The 16,536-nt window shown below is 49.2% G+C and overlaps 1 protein-coding gene across 1 annotated transcript in view; it reads left to right on the top strand.

Annotated features, from left to right (window-relative positions):
- The window catches only part of LHX4 (LIM homeobox 4), a 60,083-nt gene that overhangs the window by 16,156 nt on the left and 27,391 nt on the right, over nt 1-16,536 (top strand). Inside the window, exon 2 of the mRNA XM_006126940.4 lies at nt 7,534-7,705. Within this exon, the coding sequence (XP_006127002.2) occupies nt 7,534-7,705 (172 nt within the window). The remainder of the gene's footprint in view (nt 1-7,533; nt 7,706-16,536) is intronic.

Below are 16,536 nucleotides of genomic sequence, written 5' to 3'. Positions count from 1 at the left end.
TTTGTCATTTCGGGAGTCATTACATCGATTTTTAGTTATTTCAAAAGAGTTTCCTAGTGTAGCTGTGCCCCCTGTAACCTCTTTCCCCTCCAATGAGCCACACTGCAGAAAGACAGGTCCTAGCTCAGAGCATTCACTTGCTCTCAGGTCCCTTTGAGCTATCTCAGAAGCAGAGACACTCAGCCTCACTGTTTGCTTTTGCAAATCCTGGCCAGAAAGCAGTGAGCAACTCATTTCTGGCATTCAGCAGTAAACTGTGCCATTTCATTTTTGTAAACGTTGGTTGAAGAGCGTATTAAATAATTCGAGGCACTGAGGAACATTCAGATTATTTTCAATAAAATCTTGTGGGCTTTTTTCCCCCTCCCAAAGTAAATGCTCACTTAAAAAAAAAAAAAAAAGCAAAGCCAGTTACCAGCACCAGCCTGTTGATTATAATATTATCACAGTGTAATGAAGTCTGCTTGGGTTATTGGTGGGTAGTTTTGAACCAAGAACATGGGCTGTCCACCTCACTTGAGCTAAAAGAATACTTGTCCTAGCTGTCAGCAGTAGTAGACTGTTATCTTTTTATGGTGTCCAACTGCTTAAGGAAGTCAGATTTAAATATCCCATGCTTCATTAGCATAAACATGGCCACCACTTTTTTTCGAAACAGTTAAAAAAAAAAAAAGGCAGTCTAGACATGGATCTGTCGAAAATAAACCCTTTTTCGACAGATCCTGTATTCCTCAAAAATGAGGTTTACAGGATCTGTCGAAAAAGGGTTTATTTTCGACAGATCTGCATCTAGACTGCCGTTTTTTTTTTAAAAAAAACCTCCATTTTAAAAAAAAGTGGCAGCCATGTTTATGCTAATGAAGCGTGGGATATTTAAATCCCTGCTTCATTAGCAATTTCAATGTGCTTAATCTACATCTCTCTGTTGACAGAGAGGTATAGTCTAGACACACCCTAAACGTCATTGGCGGGTACTGGAGGTTGGCAGATTTTGGCCTGACTAGGGTGTGTAGTGATGTACACAAATCGTGCAGCTCAACTGCAGTGGATAACTCAATCTTGTCATGTGCTGCTGTTTAGCATTTTATTATAAGTCTGATTTTTGCCCCCCACATATAGTATCAGAAACATCCTGCGCAGAGTGACGCCGAGCTGTTTCTTCCCTGTAGGTCTCAAGTTCATGGGACCCTGTCTCAGCCACTAGCTAGAACCAGTAGTGTTTGCCTCTTAAAACAATTGATCATCTACTGCGGGAGAGCTACCGTGCTAGGCAATCGTAGGTCACATAATTCTGTCTTCTGTTATTGGACAGTGTTATCTGCAGGGCACGATCCTCATAAATATCTGGTTGGATGGACAAGTAGGTAGACGCATAAGGAGAAGTGGAAGGAATTTGTCCAGATAGAGATGCAGTCAATTAAGCAGCACCGTTAATCTAATTATGTGTGGTGTGAATAACTGTCTGCCACTAAAAAGACAAATGCCGAGGTAAAGTATTTATCAAAAATACTGTAAGCGCAGAGGTGAAGCTGAGACATTTGTTGTCAAAGAGCTAGACAGTAATCTGGTCACAGTGTATAATTCCATTAACATTATTCCTATTATGCCAAATAATTTAGCTGAAATAAATGAAATACACGAAAGCCATTCTGCAGACATATGATGGCAGTGGGAGAGTTGACCCCATGGAAGGTAATGCCATTTAACAAGACAAAGTGCGTGCCTTGATTCTATTTAATATGTTTTTTTCCTTTTTTGAGTCTGCTGATTCTCACTGTCACATGGACTTTCCAGGGGGAACGGATGGGGCACCCTTTGGATACCAGCAGGGCCTTTCTGGGTTTGGCTGCTTGGATCATTCAAGAAGCACCTGGCATCAAGAATTAAAAGAAAAAAGATTTTTAAATTTACATGAGAACAGGGTCCAGAGGCCGCTACTAAGATTGTACTAGGCACTGTATGCACACATGGTAAGGGACAGTCAGTGCCAGTAAAACAGTATTATCATCATCCTGCTATCCATGTGAGGACAGAGATTAAGAGACTTGCCCAAGGCTTCCCCCCCATGCGGTGGCAGAGTTGAGAACTGAAGGCAGATCTCTTGAGCCCTAGATCAGTGCCTTATGTCTACACTGCACAGGAAAACTCACAGCATTGAGCCTGTTTATTAGGAGTGTCTGCCCTGCTATTTTCAGCCTGCAGTCTGAGTGAGCCCCACTGAGACTTGGTGCACAGGTGTTTCTTTGCAGTGTAGACATACCCTAATCCACAAAGCCAGCTGTCCTTGCAACTAACCCCATCTCCCCAAAACAGCCCTGAAGACAACCGAGGAAGCCCCTGAGTTCCTCCCCAACCCATGCTGCAACTGAGGAACTGCACTCTGATTGGCTCACCAGCTTCTGCCAATCAACAAACTGCTTTATCAGAAGTATAGTGTAATCGGTTTGGATTTTGTAATGTAAATCATTTCTCAGTGTAAACTAGCTTCAGGCTGGCCAAGCTGTGAGAGCTTTAAAAAGCATCTCAGTAAATAAGCCAAGCAGCTTGTCTGTTTCATTTAGGTACACCTGGATAACACTTTCCGTACCCTTCCCTAGATTTGTGGTAGCATAAAAATGCCCAAATATTACTGCTGGTCAGTCATCTGGATACCACAGAACTGCCCAGTAGACAAGGGAAAAGGAGATATGATGCACCAACCTCTCCGGTGATATTACACTCCTGCTACGGGGCGTACTTCTGTACAATCAATCATCTTTTATGCACGTGTGGCAGCATTATGTGCATTGCTTTTACAGGGCAAGCATCTCTTGCCGACTTTTACAGCACTCCCGGCTTATTCTGAACTATCGGCAGCTAGAAAAGGCGATAAATATCTAGCTATCCAGATCTATATAAGCTGTCTGTCTCTAGCCAGACATCTTATATGAGTTGGATAGCTAGGTATATATCTTGCTTTTATACTTGCCTCTCACCCCAAAGCCTTTCAAAAGCTCTTTACAAAGCATAAATACTACACAGGGATCATTTCAGTCAACAGTGAAATGCAGCCACCTTTGGTGTGGAACGAGAGAGCCATTTAACAGAGACCAGGAACAGCCGGCAACAATGTAGGTCAGAAAGTGAAGGAGTTACACTGTCCCATTGGTACTGCAAGGGGTGTAAGCATGGAGCCTGCTCTTGCGTGGCCATGCCGCTCTGTCTAGCACAGGAGAATTTTTGCGTAGTCCCCCAGGCCAGTTTGGGTTGGCGATATCCTTGGATGTTTCATCTCGTGGCATAATCTTTAATTAAATATGACTCTCGGCTTTCTGGAGACTCCAGGACAATCTTGGAAGGCTGGCAATCCTACCTGGGCCTACCATCCCATCTTGTTTTTACTGGCATTAATGAGCCCCATGATCTTGGTGTGTTAGCTCTTTCCTGGTGTCGCTATTCTAGTCTATTCATCTCTTTCTGCTTACAGTACTCCATTGGCTACCCTGCTGATGAGTTTGGAATCATCATCTGTCAGGGTGTGTCTAAACTACATGGCTCCGTTGACGGAGGCATGTAGATTTGTTTGTTCGGCAAAGGGAAACGAAGCCGCGATTTAAATAATCGCGGCTTCATTTAAATTTAAATGGCTGCCGCGCTGAGCCGACAGACAGCTGATCAGCTATTTGTCGGCTCAGCGCGCTAGTCTGGACGCTCCCCTGCCGACATGAAAGCCCTTTATCGACCTCCCCGGTAAACCTCATCCTACGAGGCATAACGGGGAGGTCGATAAAGGGCTTTCAGGTCGGCGCGGGAACGTCCAGACTAGCATGTTGAGCCGACAAACAGCTGATCAGCTGTCTGTCGGCTCAGCGCGGCAGCCATTTAAATTTAAATGAAGCCGCGATTATTTAAATCGTGACTTCATTTCCCTTTGACGATCAGCCTAATCTACATGGCTCTATCGATGGAGTCATGTAGTTTAGACACACCCTCAGTGTCCTCTGTGGCAGCAGTTTTCAAACTATGGGTCACGACCCCGTGCTGGGTGGAGGAATGTCAGGCGCTGGGTCTTGTTGCTGCAGGGGGATCAGGTGACCAGTGGGGGTGCTAAGCTCCCTGCTTGTCCTGGTACCGCAGACTGTGCTGCACCCTAGAAGCGGCTGGCAACAGGCCCGGCTCCTAGGTGGGGGAGTGGGAGGAGAGCGCATCGGGCTCCATGCACCGCCCTGCCCCAAGCAGTAGCTCCGCACTCCCATTGGCTGGGTGCAGCATGCTGGGCGCAGCATGGTCTGCGGTGTCAGGAGAGGCAGGAAGCTGCCTTAGCCCCCTCGCTGCACTGCTGACCGGGGGCCGCTCCAGGTAAGCCCCTCCTGCCTCAACACTGACCCCTTCCGAAGCTGGAGCCCCTCCTACACTCCAAAGCTCATCCTCAGCCCTATCCCAGATCCTGCACGCTAGTCAAACTAGGCTGGGTTATGGGCATCAACGATTTTCTTCAACTGGGTCATGAGAAAAAAACTGGGTCACCACTGCTTTATGGCCACCCTGGCAAATTGCAAGTCTTTGCTGCCTTCTAGGAGCAGGTCCATAGGAGGATAAGAACCTTATATAACTGCTGGCTAGTGGAGTGACTCCTTTAGCTTAAGCTGTAGAGGCTCATGCATTGACGCTACGTCTGCATTGTGTGTTTTTTGCGGAAGAGGAAATGCAAACGGGATGCTCATTTGCATATCTCGCGTTTCATTTGCATCTCTTCTTCTGATTCTTTTTGCGGAAGAGGTTTTTGCGATAAAAACCCTTTTTGCGCAGGAGCCTGTAAATTTCATTTCTTGAGGACTAAGGGCTCTTGTGCAAAAGGTTTTTTTCCCAACAAATGGCCCCGTCTACACAGGGCTTTTTAATCGCAAAAACCTCTTCTGCAAAAAGGATCCGAAGAAGATATGCAAATGAAGCGTGAGATAGGCAAATGAGTGCCCCATTTGCATATCCTCTTCTGCAAAAAACACACAGGCTGTGTCTAGACTGGCCAGTTTTTCCGGAAAATCAGCTGCTTTTCCGGAAAAACTTGCCAGCTGTCTACACTGGCCGCTTGAATTTCCGCTAAAGCTCTGACTTCCTGCTGTAAGAAATCAGTGCTTTTTGTGGAAATACTATGCTGCTCCCGTTCGGGCAAAAGTCCCTTTTGTGCAAAACTTTTGCGCAAAAGGGCCCGGGTAGACAGCTGAGATTTGTTTTGTTTTGCACACCTTGTTGGGTGTCTGCCGAAGGCTGAGTTGTTTTGGAAAATGTGAGCCAAACTGGTTCAAGCGTTTGAAAAGCCAAGCCTAAGGGAGATAGAATATGTTGTTTTGCTGAGGTTAAAAAATTCTGGTGGCAAGGCACTGCTTTCTTTTTTGAGACATTCTAGTGCTCCCATGCTTTGGATCAGGGCCTTGCACATTGGAGGGGAGGACAGCAAATTTGTTATCTTTGCAAAATGCCACGTAAGCGTGGCCACCCAGGTTTCCAGCCTTTGAAAAATTGCAATTTGCACCTGCTCAGTAGAGACTTAGAACTTTTCAGCTTAATTCCCCAAATACTTAAATCCACAGTGGGCAAGTTCCCGCCTGGGGTCAGGCAGGACTTTCCCAGCAGTTGCTGTTCATGGGTGCTTCAGGCCAAGCCGTGCTGGGTCTGGGCACGGAAGGAATGGAGAACAGGAAGCTTGTCTCTTCAAATGCTCTCATAGCTCCCCCTCCTGGGCCCTGTTGGGGTGGAGGAGGAAGCTGCCTGAATTGAGAGGACAAGAGCCAGACTTGGCAGGGGAGGGGAAGCCCTGTAGATTGGGGGAAGGCGCCTGGGGGGGAATGTGGGATGGAGCCTGAGGGTGATGGGGGAGAGGGAAGGAGGGACCAGGAGCTGGTGGGGCGATGGGGACTGGGAGCCCAGGGTGAGACCAGATGGCACTGAGCCCCGGATCCAGGTGGTGCTGGGGGTCTGAGCACCAGAGGGTGGGAGCAAGAGGCTGAGTGAGGAGGGGACAGCCAGTCAAAGCCAGAGCGCCAAGGGAGACCTGCGACTGGCCGGGCAAAGAGACTGGGAGGAGGGAGGCTGAGACCGGGAACAGGGCTGTGGCCAGTGGGGGTGAGGCGGAGTCGGGGAAGGGGGCCTCTGTGTGGGACTTTACAACCTCAGTCACGTTCTCCTCAGGGGCGCTAAGTGCAGCTCCCCTGACTGGAGCCGTTATGTCCAGTTCAATACACAGTGATTCCCACAGAGCCCGTCACTGCCAGGGAACTGCCGGCCAGGCCTTCTAGCCCAGGCTGCCATGACACCAGGGCAGGGGGGTGGGTGCGCCTCTCGCACGACGTGCTGTGTGTGGAGGGAGCTTGCGCCCCACAGCTAGCGCCAGCGCCTCTCCTGCTCGTTGCCACGGGAGAGCTAGGCCGGGATATCCGTGTGTGGGGGGGTAGGGAATGAGGTTCTGGCTGGACCCTCACAACAACCGTCCCTCACGAACAGGCGCTTGCTCCTGAACACAGGGATTGCAATGGCTCGTTCAGCGTCCCCTTCCACACAGCCGAGTAGCCCCAATCCCCGGGAGCAGGAACGCATCGGGCAGCCCAGCAACATGGCTCCTGCAGTGGCGTTGATACCAATGGGCAGAGCGCAGCAAAGCGCCCTCAGAGCCGTTTTTTGCCGCCCACGCTGCCCAAATTCCTCCTTTGGGACGGGCCTGGGAAGGGAACCTCAGATGGGACCTCTGGGAGGGGAAACGTGTGGTGGGCCCACTCCCCGTGGGGCTGAGGCAAGTGGGGGTGCACTAGAGTGAGGGGCGTCATTCATCTTATGCCACAGGTGTCTGTGGCACAGGTGTCCTCTGGTGCTTTAGAGGCCCCCACAGACCTTCGAGCCTGGAGGTGCCAGTCTGGTATGAGGCCTTGTGGTGCCTCCAGAATCAGGCGGGGACACGGTCAGGGAACAAGGCTGAAGGCAGGAGGTTTTAAGGGGGGCTTTGAGGAAGGGAAGGGGCAGTTGGTGCGCAGGAAGAGGGAGTCTGCCCCAAGCAAGGGGGCAGCGTGAGGAAGGCTAGAAGCCAAGAGTGGGGGCAGACAGGTGTGAGGGGGGGGCAAGAAGACATGGGGCTGAGGTGAGGCACGGTGAAGCTGCACAGGGGATCAAGTGGCCAGTGGGGGAGATACTTGACAGGAAGGTTGAAGGGATGGCCTAGATGAGGAAGAGAAGCCATGGGAGGGAGTCTCCGGCTATATCTGTGCAGCACCTAGCACCGGGAGGTCCCCATCTCGGCTGGGGACTTGAGGCACTCCTGAGGGGTAGCCCGTTCAGCCCAGGTGGGGGTGTTGCTGAAGCGGCGGGAAGGCAGAGGGCTGGGTGAGCCCTCAGAAGGGACTGGGGACGCCAGGTGGGCTTAGCTTGGTGACTGGTTCTCTCCGTTTCTATGGAGAGACAGACCTCCGAGGCCCCTTTTGCGCCTTTTCCTTTCCCCAGGTGGGGCTGTCTTCACTGACGCTGCTCTTCTCTCTCCCCTTCCCCCTCCGCCTGCTGCCTCCCCAGAGATTCCCCAGTGCGCCGGCTGCAACCAGCACATCCTGGATAAGTTCATCCTGAAAGTCCTCGACCGGCACTGGCACAGCTCCTGCCTCAAGTGTGCCGACTGCCAGATGCAGCTGGCGGACAGGTGCTTCTCCAGAGCCGGGAGCGTCTACTGCAAGGAAGACTTCTTCAAGTAAGTGCAGCCGTCTCCTTTGCACCGGGAGGGCCGGTGTCAGTGGCCTGGGTGTTTTCTGACGGCTGAGGAGAAAGCTCTCTCTTGGCTAGGAGACCCGGCCGTGGAAGCTCCCTGCCAGCACTTGCCGAGAGGTTTAGGGCTAAGCGCCCCGGTCTCAGGAGCACGCCAGCGTCCTAACAATCCTCCCAAGCTGTTTTTCATTAGAAATAAATCCCTTTCTAACTTAATATTTCTCCTAATCGAATCCTGCCCTGCCCCGGCAGCTGCTTGGATGCAGTTTAGGGTTAGTGAAAACCAGGACGTGGCTGCTTTGGCCTCCCCTCTGGGATCAACTCGGAGTAACTCAATTGCCCGGATTGCACGAGATGCCCTCTGGGGTGCCCCCTTTTGCCATCATCTTGCATGCCTCTCGTTCTGGGCTTTGTCCGAAGGGGAACCGTTGGCTCCCCAGACGGGCTGGCTCCGTGGTGGTACAGCCCACGGGTGGAACTGGAGGAAAAGGGGAAACAGACGGCAGTCATGGAAAGACAGGCCTGGTGGTCCATAAGCAGACACTGGTACAGACAGACACAGAAACAACTGGACAAATTTTAAGCATTATTTCTCCAAAATCTTCTTATATAGGCATTTTTTTAAGCCCAAGTGTTTAAATAAAGGGAATTTTGTTGGTTTAGAACTGCCACAGGCTGAATGCTATTTGTGGGGATTTAACCTTCTTAGAGACCCAAATCTCTCTAATACTCCTCTCTCCCTCCCCCACTACTGCATTTTAAGCCCAAATTGGACTAAGGATTCGGCTTGTTAATCACCCTTCCTGCATCAAGCACATCTGTTCAGATCAGAGCTAGAGGGCAGGAGAAACCCACACAAAGACTCCAGCTCCCGCTGCTTTTCAAGAGCTCCTCTCTGTGCTTTGCTTATTTATTTATCTGCCTTCATTTCCTTGTATCCATTCCCTCCCCCTCCGCCCCCAGTAAAAAACCTTATTTAATTCACACTTGGGCCATTTGCAGTCTGAATACCTGCCTCTCTAAACTATCCGATAGACATTGACACTGTCCGTGGCTCCTCCTTGCCGTGAAAAAGCAACTTTTAGCAGAACATTTTAGCCTCTGATGCAAAATCAGTTGTTTTATAAAGCACAGTTCATATCTATCTATCTGTCTACACTGGGCCAGATTCTCAGCTGGTTAAACTGGTGTAACTATTCTGACATCAACAGAGTGGTGCTGATTCACACTACTTAAGGATCTGGCTACATTTGTGTGGGCCAGATCCTTGGTTAGTGGAAATTGGGGTAGCTCACTGAAGACAGTGACATGACGTTGATTTACACCAGGAGGGGATCTGGCCCAAGATGTCTTTGGGTGGCTGAGGAAAAGGAGTGAGGCACATGTGGGCTGTGTCTAGACTGGCATGATTTTTGCGGAAATACTTTTAACGGAAAATTTTTTCCGTTAAAAGTATTTCTGCAAAAGCGCGTGCGTCTAGATTGGCACAGATGCTTTTGCGCAAAAGCATCCATGGCCAGTCTAGACATGATTTTGTGCAAGAAAGTCCCGATCGCCATTTTCGCCATCAGGGCTTTTTTGCGCAAAACGGTTCTTCCCTTTCTACACTGGCCCTCTTGCGCAACTATTCTTGTGCAAGAGGGCTTTTTCCCGAGCGGGAGTGTGAAAGTATTTGCGCAAGAAGCACTGATTTTGTACATTACAAAGTCAGTGCTCTTGCGCAAATTCAAGCGGCCAGTGTAGACAACTGGCAAGTTTTTGTGCAAAAGCAGTTGCTTTTGCGCAAAATCTTACCAGTCTAGACGCAGCCTTGGAGTATGTTGGATATGCTGGCAGAGGTACCCGGCACGTTTAAACACAGAAGCACAAAGCTCTAATAGAGCTTCCCAGTGTAATGCAAACGGCTTCCCCACAGAGAGCGTTGCATTAATTGCTGCACATAACTGTCCTCCGTTGTACCAGGGCCCAGATCTGTGTGTCCCTGGCATCTGACACCCGGGGTCATTCTGATATTGTTTCCCTGCTTGTAAAATAGTCCCAGGCCATGAAGTTCTTTGCCGGCTCATGCTCAGGGTGTTTATAAAGATCCCCCTTCTAGCGCAATACTGGATCAGGTGCACTGGGGGTGTTGGTGCGATATCGACCCTGGACTAAAGGAGTCTCAGGACAGCAAACAGGACACACGGGAGTCAGGAATATTTGCTTTGAAAAATGTGACAAAATGCAAGCGTGGCCCTGAGCGTTCTTGGCCCAACTATGCCAGGTGGGAGAATAATGAGGCCAGTAATTGTCTAGCAACCCGTGATATGTCTCTGATGAACTGTGAAGAAGGTAACATCCCCTCAGCTGTGATTCCAGGTCAAGAGGAGTTTCCCTGTCCCTCAAGGCCTGGTAATTGGGGTGCAGGGTCTACTGTCTGGCTTTCTTTTGGGGTATCTTTCATGATGGACTTGAGACCATTCCCAATTGCCTGGACATCACTAGTCACAGGCATTCAGAGGCCCCAGTGATGAAGGCCCCAATGTGAAGACCCCACTAGGTCAGATCAGGCAGTTCCTCTGTCTCTGTACAATAGTTTTGCTAGTATTGCTAGTTCCACGCCAGGCTCCCCACGGCTGCTCTTCGCAGGAGGATGGTTCAACAAGGGCAACTGAAGGTTCAGTTCAGGAGGCATTGGTGGGTCTTGGCCTGGGCTGAATCACTCCCAAAAGGTTTGAGGGAGCAGGTGACCTCCCTGTGCTGCGCCTCTCGAGGAGGCCCCGTGTATGTTCCCTTGCCCCACCTGCCCCAGTAGCTGAGGTAGATTCCACTCAGCTTGGAAGGCGGCCATCTTTAATGGCTGTTGTCACCACGGTGGCCATTAAGAAGGGATCCATGGTGGCTACCCGCTCCTCATGGGGACAGGGTGCGGCCAGGGGACGAAAATGAGGGCAAGAAGGGAAATGGAGCCAAAAGGAGATCTTGGCTCCCAGACAGACCAGTATGTGTAGGACCTGAGGGGGGAGGTCCACTCCACCCCACTCTTTACCAGGATGGAGAGGGGGAAATCAGTGATGCCGTTTCCTGAGTGTTAGAAGAAGTCCAGCCGACCTCATGAAAGCTCTTCCCAGAGAGGAGAGGGCCTTAGCTTCCCCTCCCTCCTGCAAGAGGAGCTGGGGTGGGACAGGGCACGGGTCTTCCTGCAGAGGAGAGGCAGTGAATAGGGCAGGAAGACCAGCTCCCTCCCCACCATTCAGTGGGGCAGGAGATGTCATTCTGTTTGCATTGTGTGTCGATAGGGTAACAAGCTCAGACCTGCTCTTGGTGGTCTTGCCTATTAACTAGGCTGCTTAGGCTACATCTCTTGGCTTGTGAGGCTACCACCCTGGGGTCAATATGTAGGGAACGTGAAAATGCAGAGGTTTGGGTCTTATGAGTCCTGAGTTCTAGTCCCAGCTGTGCCTGTGTAGGCAAGTCACTTAACTTCTCTGTGTCTGTATTTTCCCCACCTGTAAAATGGGGAGAAAAAGACCTGCCTGCATCTTATGGTTGAATTAATAATACTTTGCTTATGTGACTTGTGGTCCTGTGAAACTGGCTTGCCTATGTAGATCTTGCGCTCTCTCATGAGTTTTATGGAATTTAGCACCACCACAGCCCTGTGTGGGGCAGAGCTAGTAACTCCATTGTGCTGCTGGGGAGTCGAGCCAGAAAAAGGTTAAGTGACCTGCCCAAGGTTACATAGGGAGTCTGTGGCAGAACAGGGAATTTCTTCCATGTCCTTGGCCAGTTTCTAACCACTGAACCATCATTTCTCCTAAGTGATCAATCTCTACAATGCACTTGATGTTCCTTGGAAGGAAGGCTCCATAGAAATGCTAAGTATAAGTCGTAGTACTGGCTTAAAAAAACACAGCAGGCCAGACTCACCTGGCAAGGGGTTCAGTTGTTTTCAGTGCTATCATTGTATCTGGCGGCGGGCCTATGTCACAGCGGTGGTGTGTTTCTATACCTGGGTATGTAGACATAGCCTGTAGGACAGGTGGTTTTGTTGTCAGTGATCAGTCACCGTCATCACGGTTGTCTGTTTCCGTAGCCGGGACTGGAGTGACTTTGGCTTGCTACTGGTGTTGCCTATTTTATGCCTGTTATGTTCACAGGTTCCCCTTCATGTTTGTATCTGAGCTATGGCTTTGCTGGCATGCAGTTGCTATAAGGAGCCCCCACTTATGGCGATAAGATTAACATCTCTGTGGAGCAGGGCCTTCTCAGCTTTTGCTCCTAGGCTGTGGAATTCTCTTCCTCGGGATATTTGCCTGGCACCAACGTTAGCATTGTTTCAGCGTCAGGCTAAAGCTGCCCTTTTTACTCGTGCTTTTATTGGTGTTTGGGTCTGTATGTGTGTGTTCCTCCTCTCGAGACGTTTTTAGCAGGTTTTATGTCCCTCTGGGGGTCTTGTATTTTTAAATTTTGATATATATTTGTATTGTGTTTTTTAAAAATGTGTAAGCCGCTTTGAATATTTTAAATAGAGAGGCGGGGTAAAAAAATATTTTAAATACAATACAAATAAATAAATAAGGATCATTATTACATCTGCACCTCCTGGTTCCAATCAGGAGCCAAGACCCCCACTGTGCTAGGCACTGTACACACTTATTAAAAAGGCAGCCCCAGCCCCAAAATGCTCACTTTAGAGCACCCCAAGTGGACCAAACTGGTAAGGGGGGGGGGGGGAGATGTGGAGGAGGCGATAGCAGTAAACAAATTCTGTATGTGTTAGTCATGGCTCACCACATACCTGTGTTGGCAATAGCCTGATTTACCTTCTGCTTGTGCCTGATAATTGCCTCCTAATATCTGATATCCGTTTGGCCAGGGGTAATAATAGCAGTCCACTGGCTCTTGATATCAGTGTCTTGGTTCTCTTACCCATCACTCTTTGGACTTTCATTCCTTGTCATATTGCTACTGGGCTATAAGGCCAAGGTGGAGCTTTTCTCCTTTTCATCCATTCTTTAAAGCAAGTTTCTCAGTCCCTGCGAACACCTCTCTGTGAATCCCCCAGACTGCAGATCGTGCATACTGGCGTGGGTGTGCATTAGTCATATGGACTAGTGACAGGTGGGCCAAAAGAAATCGGATGAAGTTCCACAAGGCCAAGTGCAGACGAAATCCCAAGCACTGCTACAGGCTGGGGACCGACTGGCTAAGCAGCAGTCTGGCAGGAAAGGACCTGGGGATGACAGTGGATGAGACGCTGGAGATGAGTCAACAGGGCGTCCTTGTAGCCAAGAAGGCTAATGACATATTAGGGTGCATTAGAAGGAGCATTGCCAGCAGATCTAGAGAAGTGAATATTCCCCTTTCTTCAGCACTGGTGGGGCCACATCTGCACGGTTGCATCCAGTTTTGGGGCCCCATTACAGTAAGGATATGGACAAATTGGAGACAGTCCAGTGGAGGGCAACAAAAATGATTAGGGGACTTCTGAGGAGAGGCTGAGGGATTTGGGCTTATTCAGTCCAAAGAAGAGGGGGGATTTGATAGCAGCCTTTAACTACCTGAAAGGGGGCTCCAAAGAGGATGGAGAGAGGCTGTTCTCAGTGGTGACAGCATGTTTGGTTCCAGTCTCTTCACTATTCTCTGCCTTGGTTTCCCCAGGTAGCTGTGTAGTTCATAGTACCTGCCTACTTTGCAGGCGTGTTGTGGGAGTTAGTTCACAAACATTTTGTAGAGTGTTTTGAGTCAGAGATGGAGTGTGATATAGACGTAGTATTACATACAACATTCACCCGGTTTTCTGTGGTACTCAGATTATGCTCCTGGAAATAACGTTTCACGTCTAGCGTGTTGATTACAATTTCCAAAAGCGACTCACGAATTTTTGTCTTTGGTTTTTGACGTGTCCAGTCTGCAACATCTTAAAAGGGGCTCTTTGTTCACACAACAGTGAGCCCCCCCTGGAAAAGCCCATCCCAAGTTGGGCATCCAAAAATAGAAATGCTGAACGTCATGAGTCACTGTTGCAGAGCTTGGCTTTGATCGAGATCCTTCAGACTCAGTGAACGAATTTCAATCCGGTTTAAGAACAAGTCTGTCAGGTTACAGCTCCAAAGGCAGTTTCCTGCTGCAGTAAGAAGGGTAGATGGGAGACTGGGGGACAATGGTGACTGCAGGAGCTCAGAATGGGGTTGTGTTTGCAGTCGTATCTGTGGACTAGCTGCCGGGGCCTTCCTCGCCGTGGTACAGTCCACCATACAGTCGAGAGATTTTGTCTGTCTGTGTGTCTGTCTGTTTGTTCAAGAACTCCTCCTAGGACTAGCAAATTCAGTATGCAGTTTCCTCTTATCATAACATAAAGGGTTTGATTGTGCCAGGAAAATGGGATGTGCCTGGAATAGGATTGCATCTCATAAAACCACACAGAAAAGAGAAAGAATCATCAGGCAGGTGAAAGGGATTGGCTGGGGCACCCCCCTCGTCCATGACTGCCCCTGCCCTAAGCTTTCCACCCCCAGGTGCTCTTTAGGGGGGGGCGGGGAGGCACCTGAAGCTCCACCCCTCTGAGTCATACAGGAACATTGCTGTCTGTTCCCCTTCATTAGGGAGCAATGGGAAAATGCAGAGTTTGCTGCAGTCCTCACTCTGGCTGGACAGTGCAGGGGGCAGATGAACCTGGGCCTGCTCCAGATGGGGGACATGCACCCCCTCCCTTGGCTGTGCCCGCTAGAACTGCAGCGGCCATGGAGAGGCGCTTCTCACCTGGCCCCAAGCTGCTGCAGTGAGAGAGGGCCGGGGTGGTCCTCTTTCTCTGGGGTAGCCTGCGTCCTGAACCCCCCATCTCCAGCCCCACCCCAGAGCAATGATTTAAATGGAGCATGTTACGTTTTCATTGTATTTTCCAAAAAACAAAAATGAATTGAGTTAAGGACTAGAGCGATGCCGTAAATCTTCTAGTATATTATAAATGTTCTTACCTTTATTCATGCCGTAGCATTAGGAAGGAAAGGACTCAGGCGACTAGAAATTGCTTGTAAAATCATGAGTGGACATGCAGGAAGGCGTAACAGGGAGAAGAAGGATGGGTCTAGAGGACACTGGGCTAAGGTGAGGGTAGGCAGTGGTTAAGCTTAGGGCTAGGTCTAGGTGAGGGGGCTAGGATTGAAAATATTTGAGCAATGTGAATTTAGTTCGTCTTTGCCACAGACTTTCTGTGTAACCTTGGTCCAGCCACATAATCTCTCAGTGCCCCAGATCCTCATCGTCTGCTTGTACATTATTTCCCCTTCCTCACCCTGCCTTTTTCTGTCTTCTCTAGTTAGAGTTCAAGCTCTGAAGATCAGCTCTTACTCTGTGTATGTACAGCCCGATAGCATGCCGAGCCTGGGGCTGTCTGAGGCCTTTGTGCCCACTGTACCACAATAACGCAGCAGGGCTAAGTGGCGCATCTTGTGTCTAGACTACAGGGTTTTGTCGACAAAACTATACCTGCGTCTACACTACCGCTGAGTTTTGTTGACATAACGTCGACAGAACTCGGCAATTTTGTTGAAGGTGGTAAACCTCATTCTACGAGGAATAACGCCTTTTGTCAACAGTTCTGTCGACAGAAGGCGTTATTGCATCTACACTGTCCTTTGCGTCTACACTCTTATGTCGACAAAGCGGCTTGCTTTGTCGACAGAATTGGATGTAGTCTAGATGCTCTTTGTCGACAGAAGCTTTGTCAACACTATCTGTTGACAAAGCCTCTATCGACAAAAGCCTGTAGTCTAGACGTACCCCTAGTACTGAGAAAGGCCTGGTTTTGTCTGTAATAATAGCAATGTCTATCATAGTGGGGTTCTGGTCTTAGATTGGGGCTACTAAACACTATAGACACTGAGAATACAGGGAAGAGAAGACTACGGCACTCTGTCTTGGGCCCTGACGCCTTAGGTGGCCTGTTATGGGAAGGTGAAAAGCTAGCCCATCACAGACTTTTCCCGCCACATGCAACCCCTGCAGGGCCATTTTATGACACAGTGAGGCCCTAAGCTATGTCAAGTTTAAGAGGCCCCAATCTCATTACCAAAAGAATGTGTCTTACTCTAACAGAAAGGACAATGAAAATAGAAATAATACAGTTTTATATATGTATCTATACCAGTACATAGGCGAAGATGCAACTAAAAACTGGTCTTTTTTTTAATGTAATGGCCCCATATAATCTGAGGGTCTAAGATGTATTTTATGGAGACCATGTCTTCACTAAATGGAAGATCGACACTGCCGCAATCAATCTTCCGGAGTTTGATTTAGCGAGTCCAGTTAAGACGCTCTAAATCACTGTTTCTTAAACTGTGTTCCAGGTCACACTGATGTGCCGCAAGGCAGTCAGAGGTGTGCCGCGGAGAACAGAGTTCAAAATGGCCGCCCTTAAAGGGGTGATTTTTTTTTCTCAATAATTTTCCCTTGACCCTTTTCCCCCGACCCTCCCTTTTTTTCCTCAACAAAAAATCCTCGGTGTTCCTCATTAAAAAAAATGGTTTGGTGTTCCTTGGTCTTAAAAAGTTTAAGAAACACTGCTCTAAATCGAACACAGAGGGTGCCCCCATTAGTAGCCAGCACTCCTGCGTCTGCGAGTAGTAAGGGAAGCCGACAGGGAAGCATTCGTGTATCTTGATTTGTGTATCTTGATTTGACCTTCCCTGTTAGCGTAGGCCTGGCCTAAGCTTGTGCATAAATCGGGCACTGGATCCCTGCGGCTGGGCCAGATGCCATTTGTGGTGATAACTCTGACAAACGGAGATGACAAATGGTGACGGTATACGCTTAACACCCTGACTCGTCTGT

Source organism: Pelodiscus sinensis, chromosome 9 (genome assembly GCF_049634645.1).
Source record: "Pelodiscus sinensis isolate JC-2024 chromosome 9, ASM4963464v1, whole genome shotgun sequence".
Taxonomy (NCBI): domain Eukaryota; kingdom Metazoa; phylum Chordata; order Testudines; family Trionychidae; genus Pelodiscus; species Pelodiscus sinensis.
This window is presented reverse-complemented; position numbering and strand designations above follow the sequence as displayed.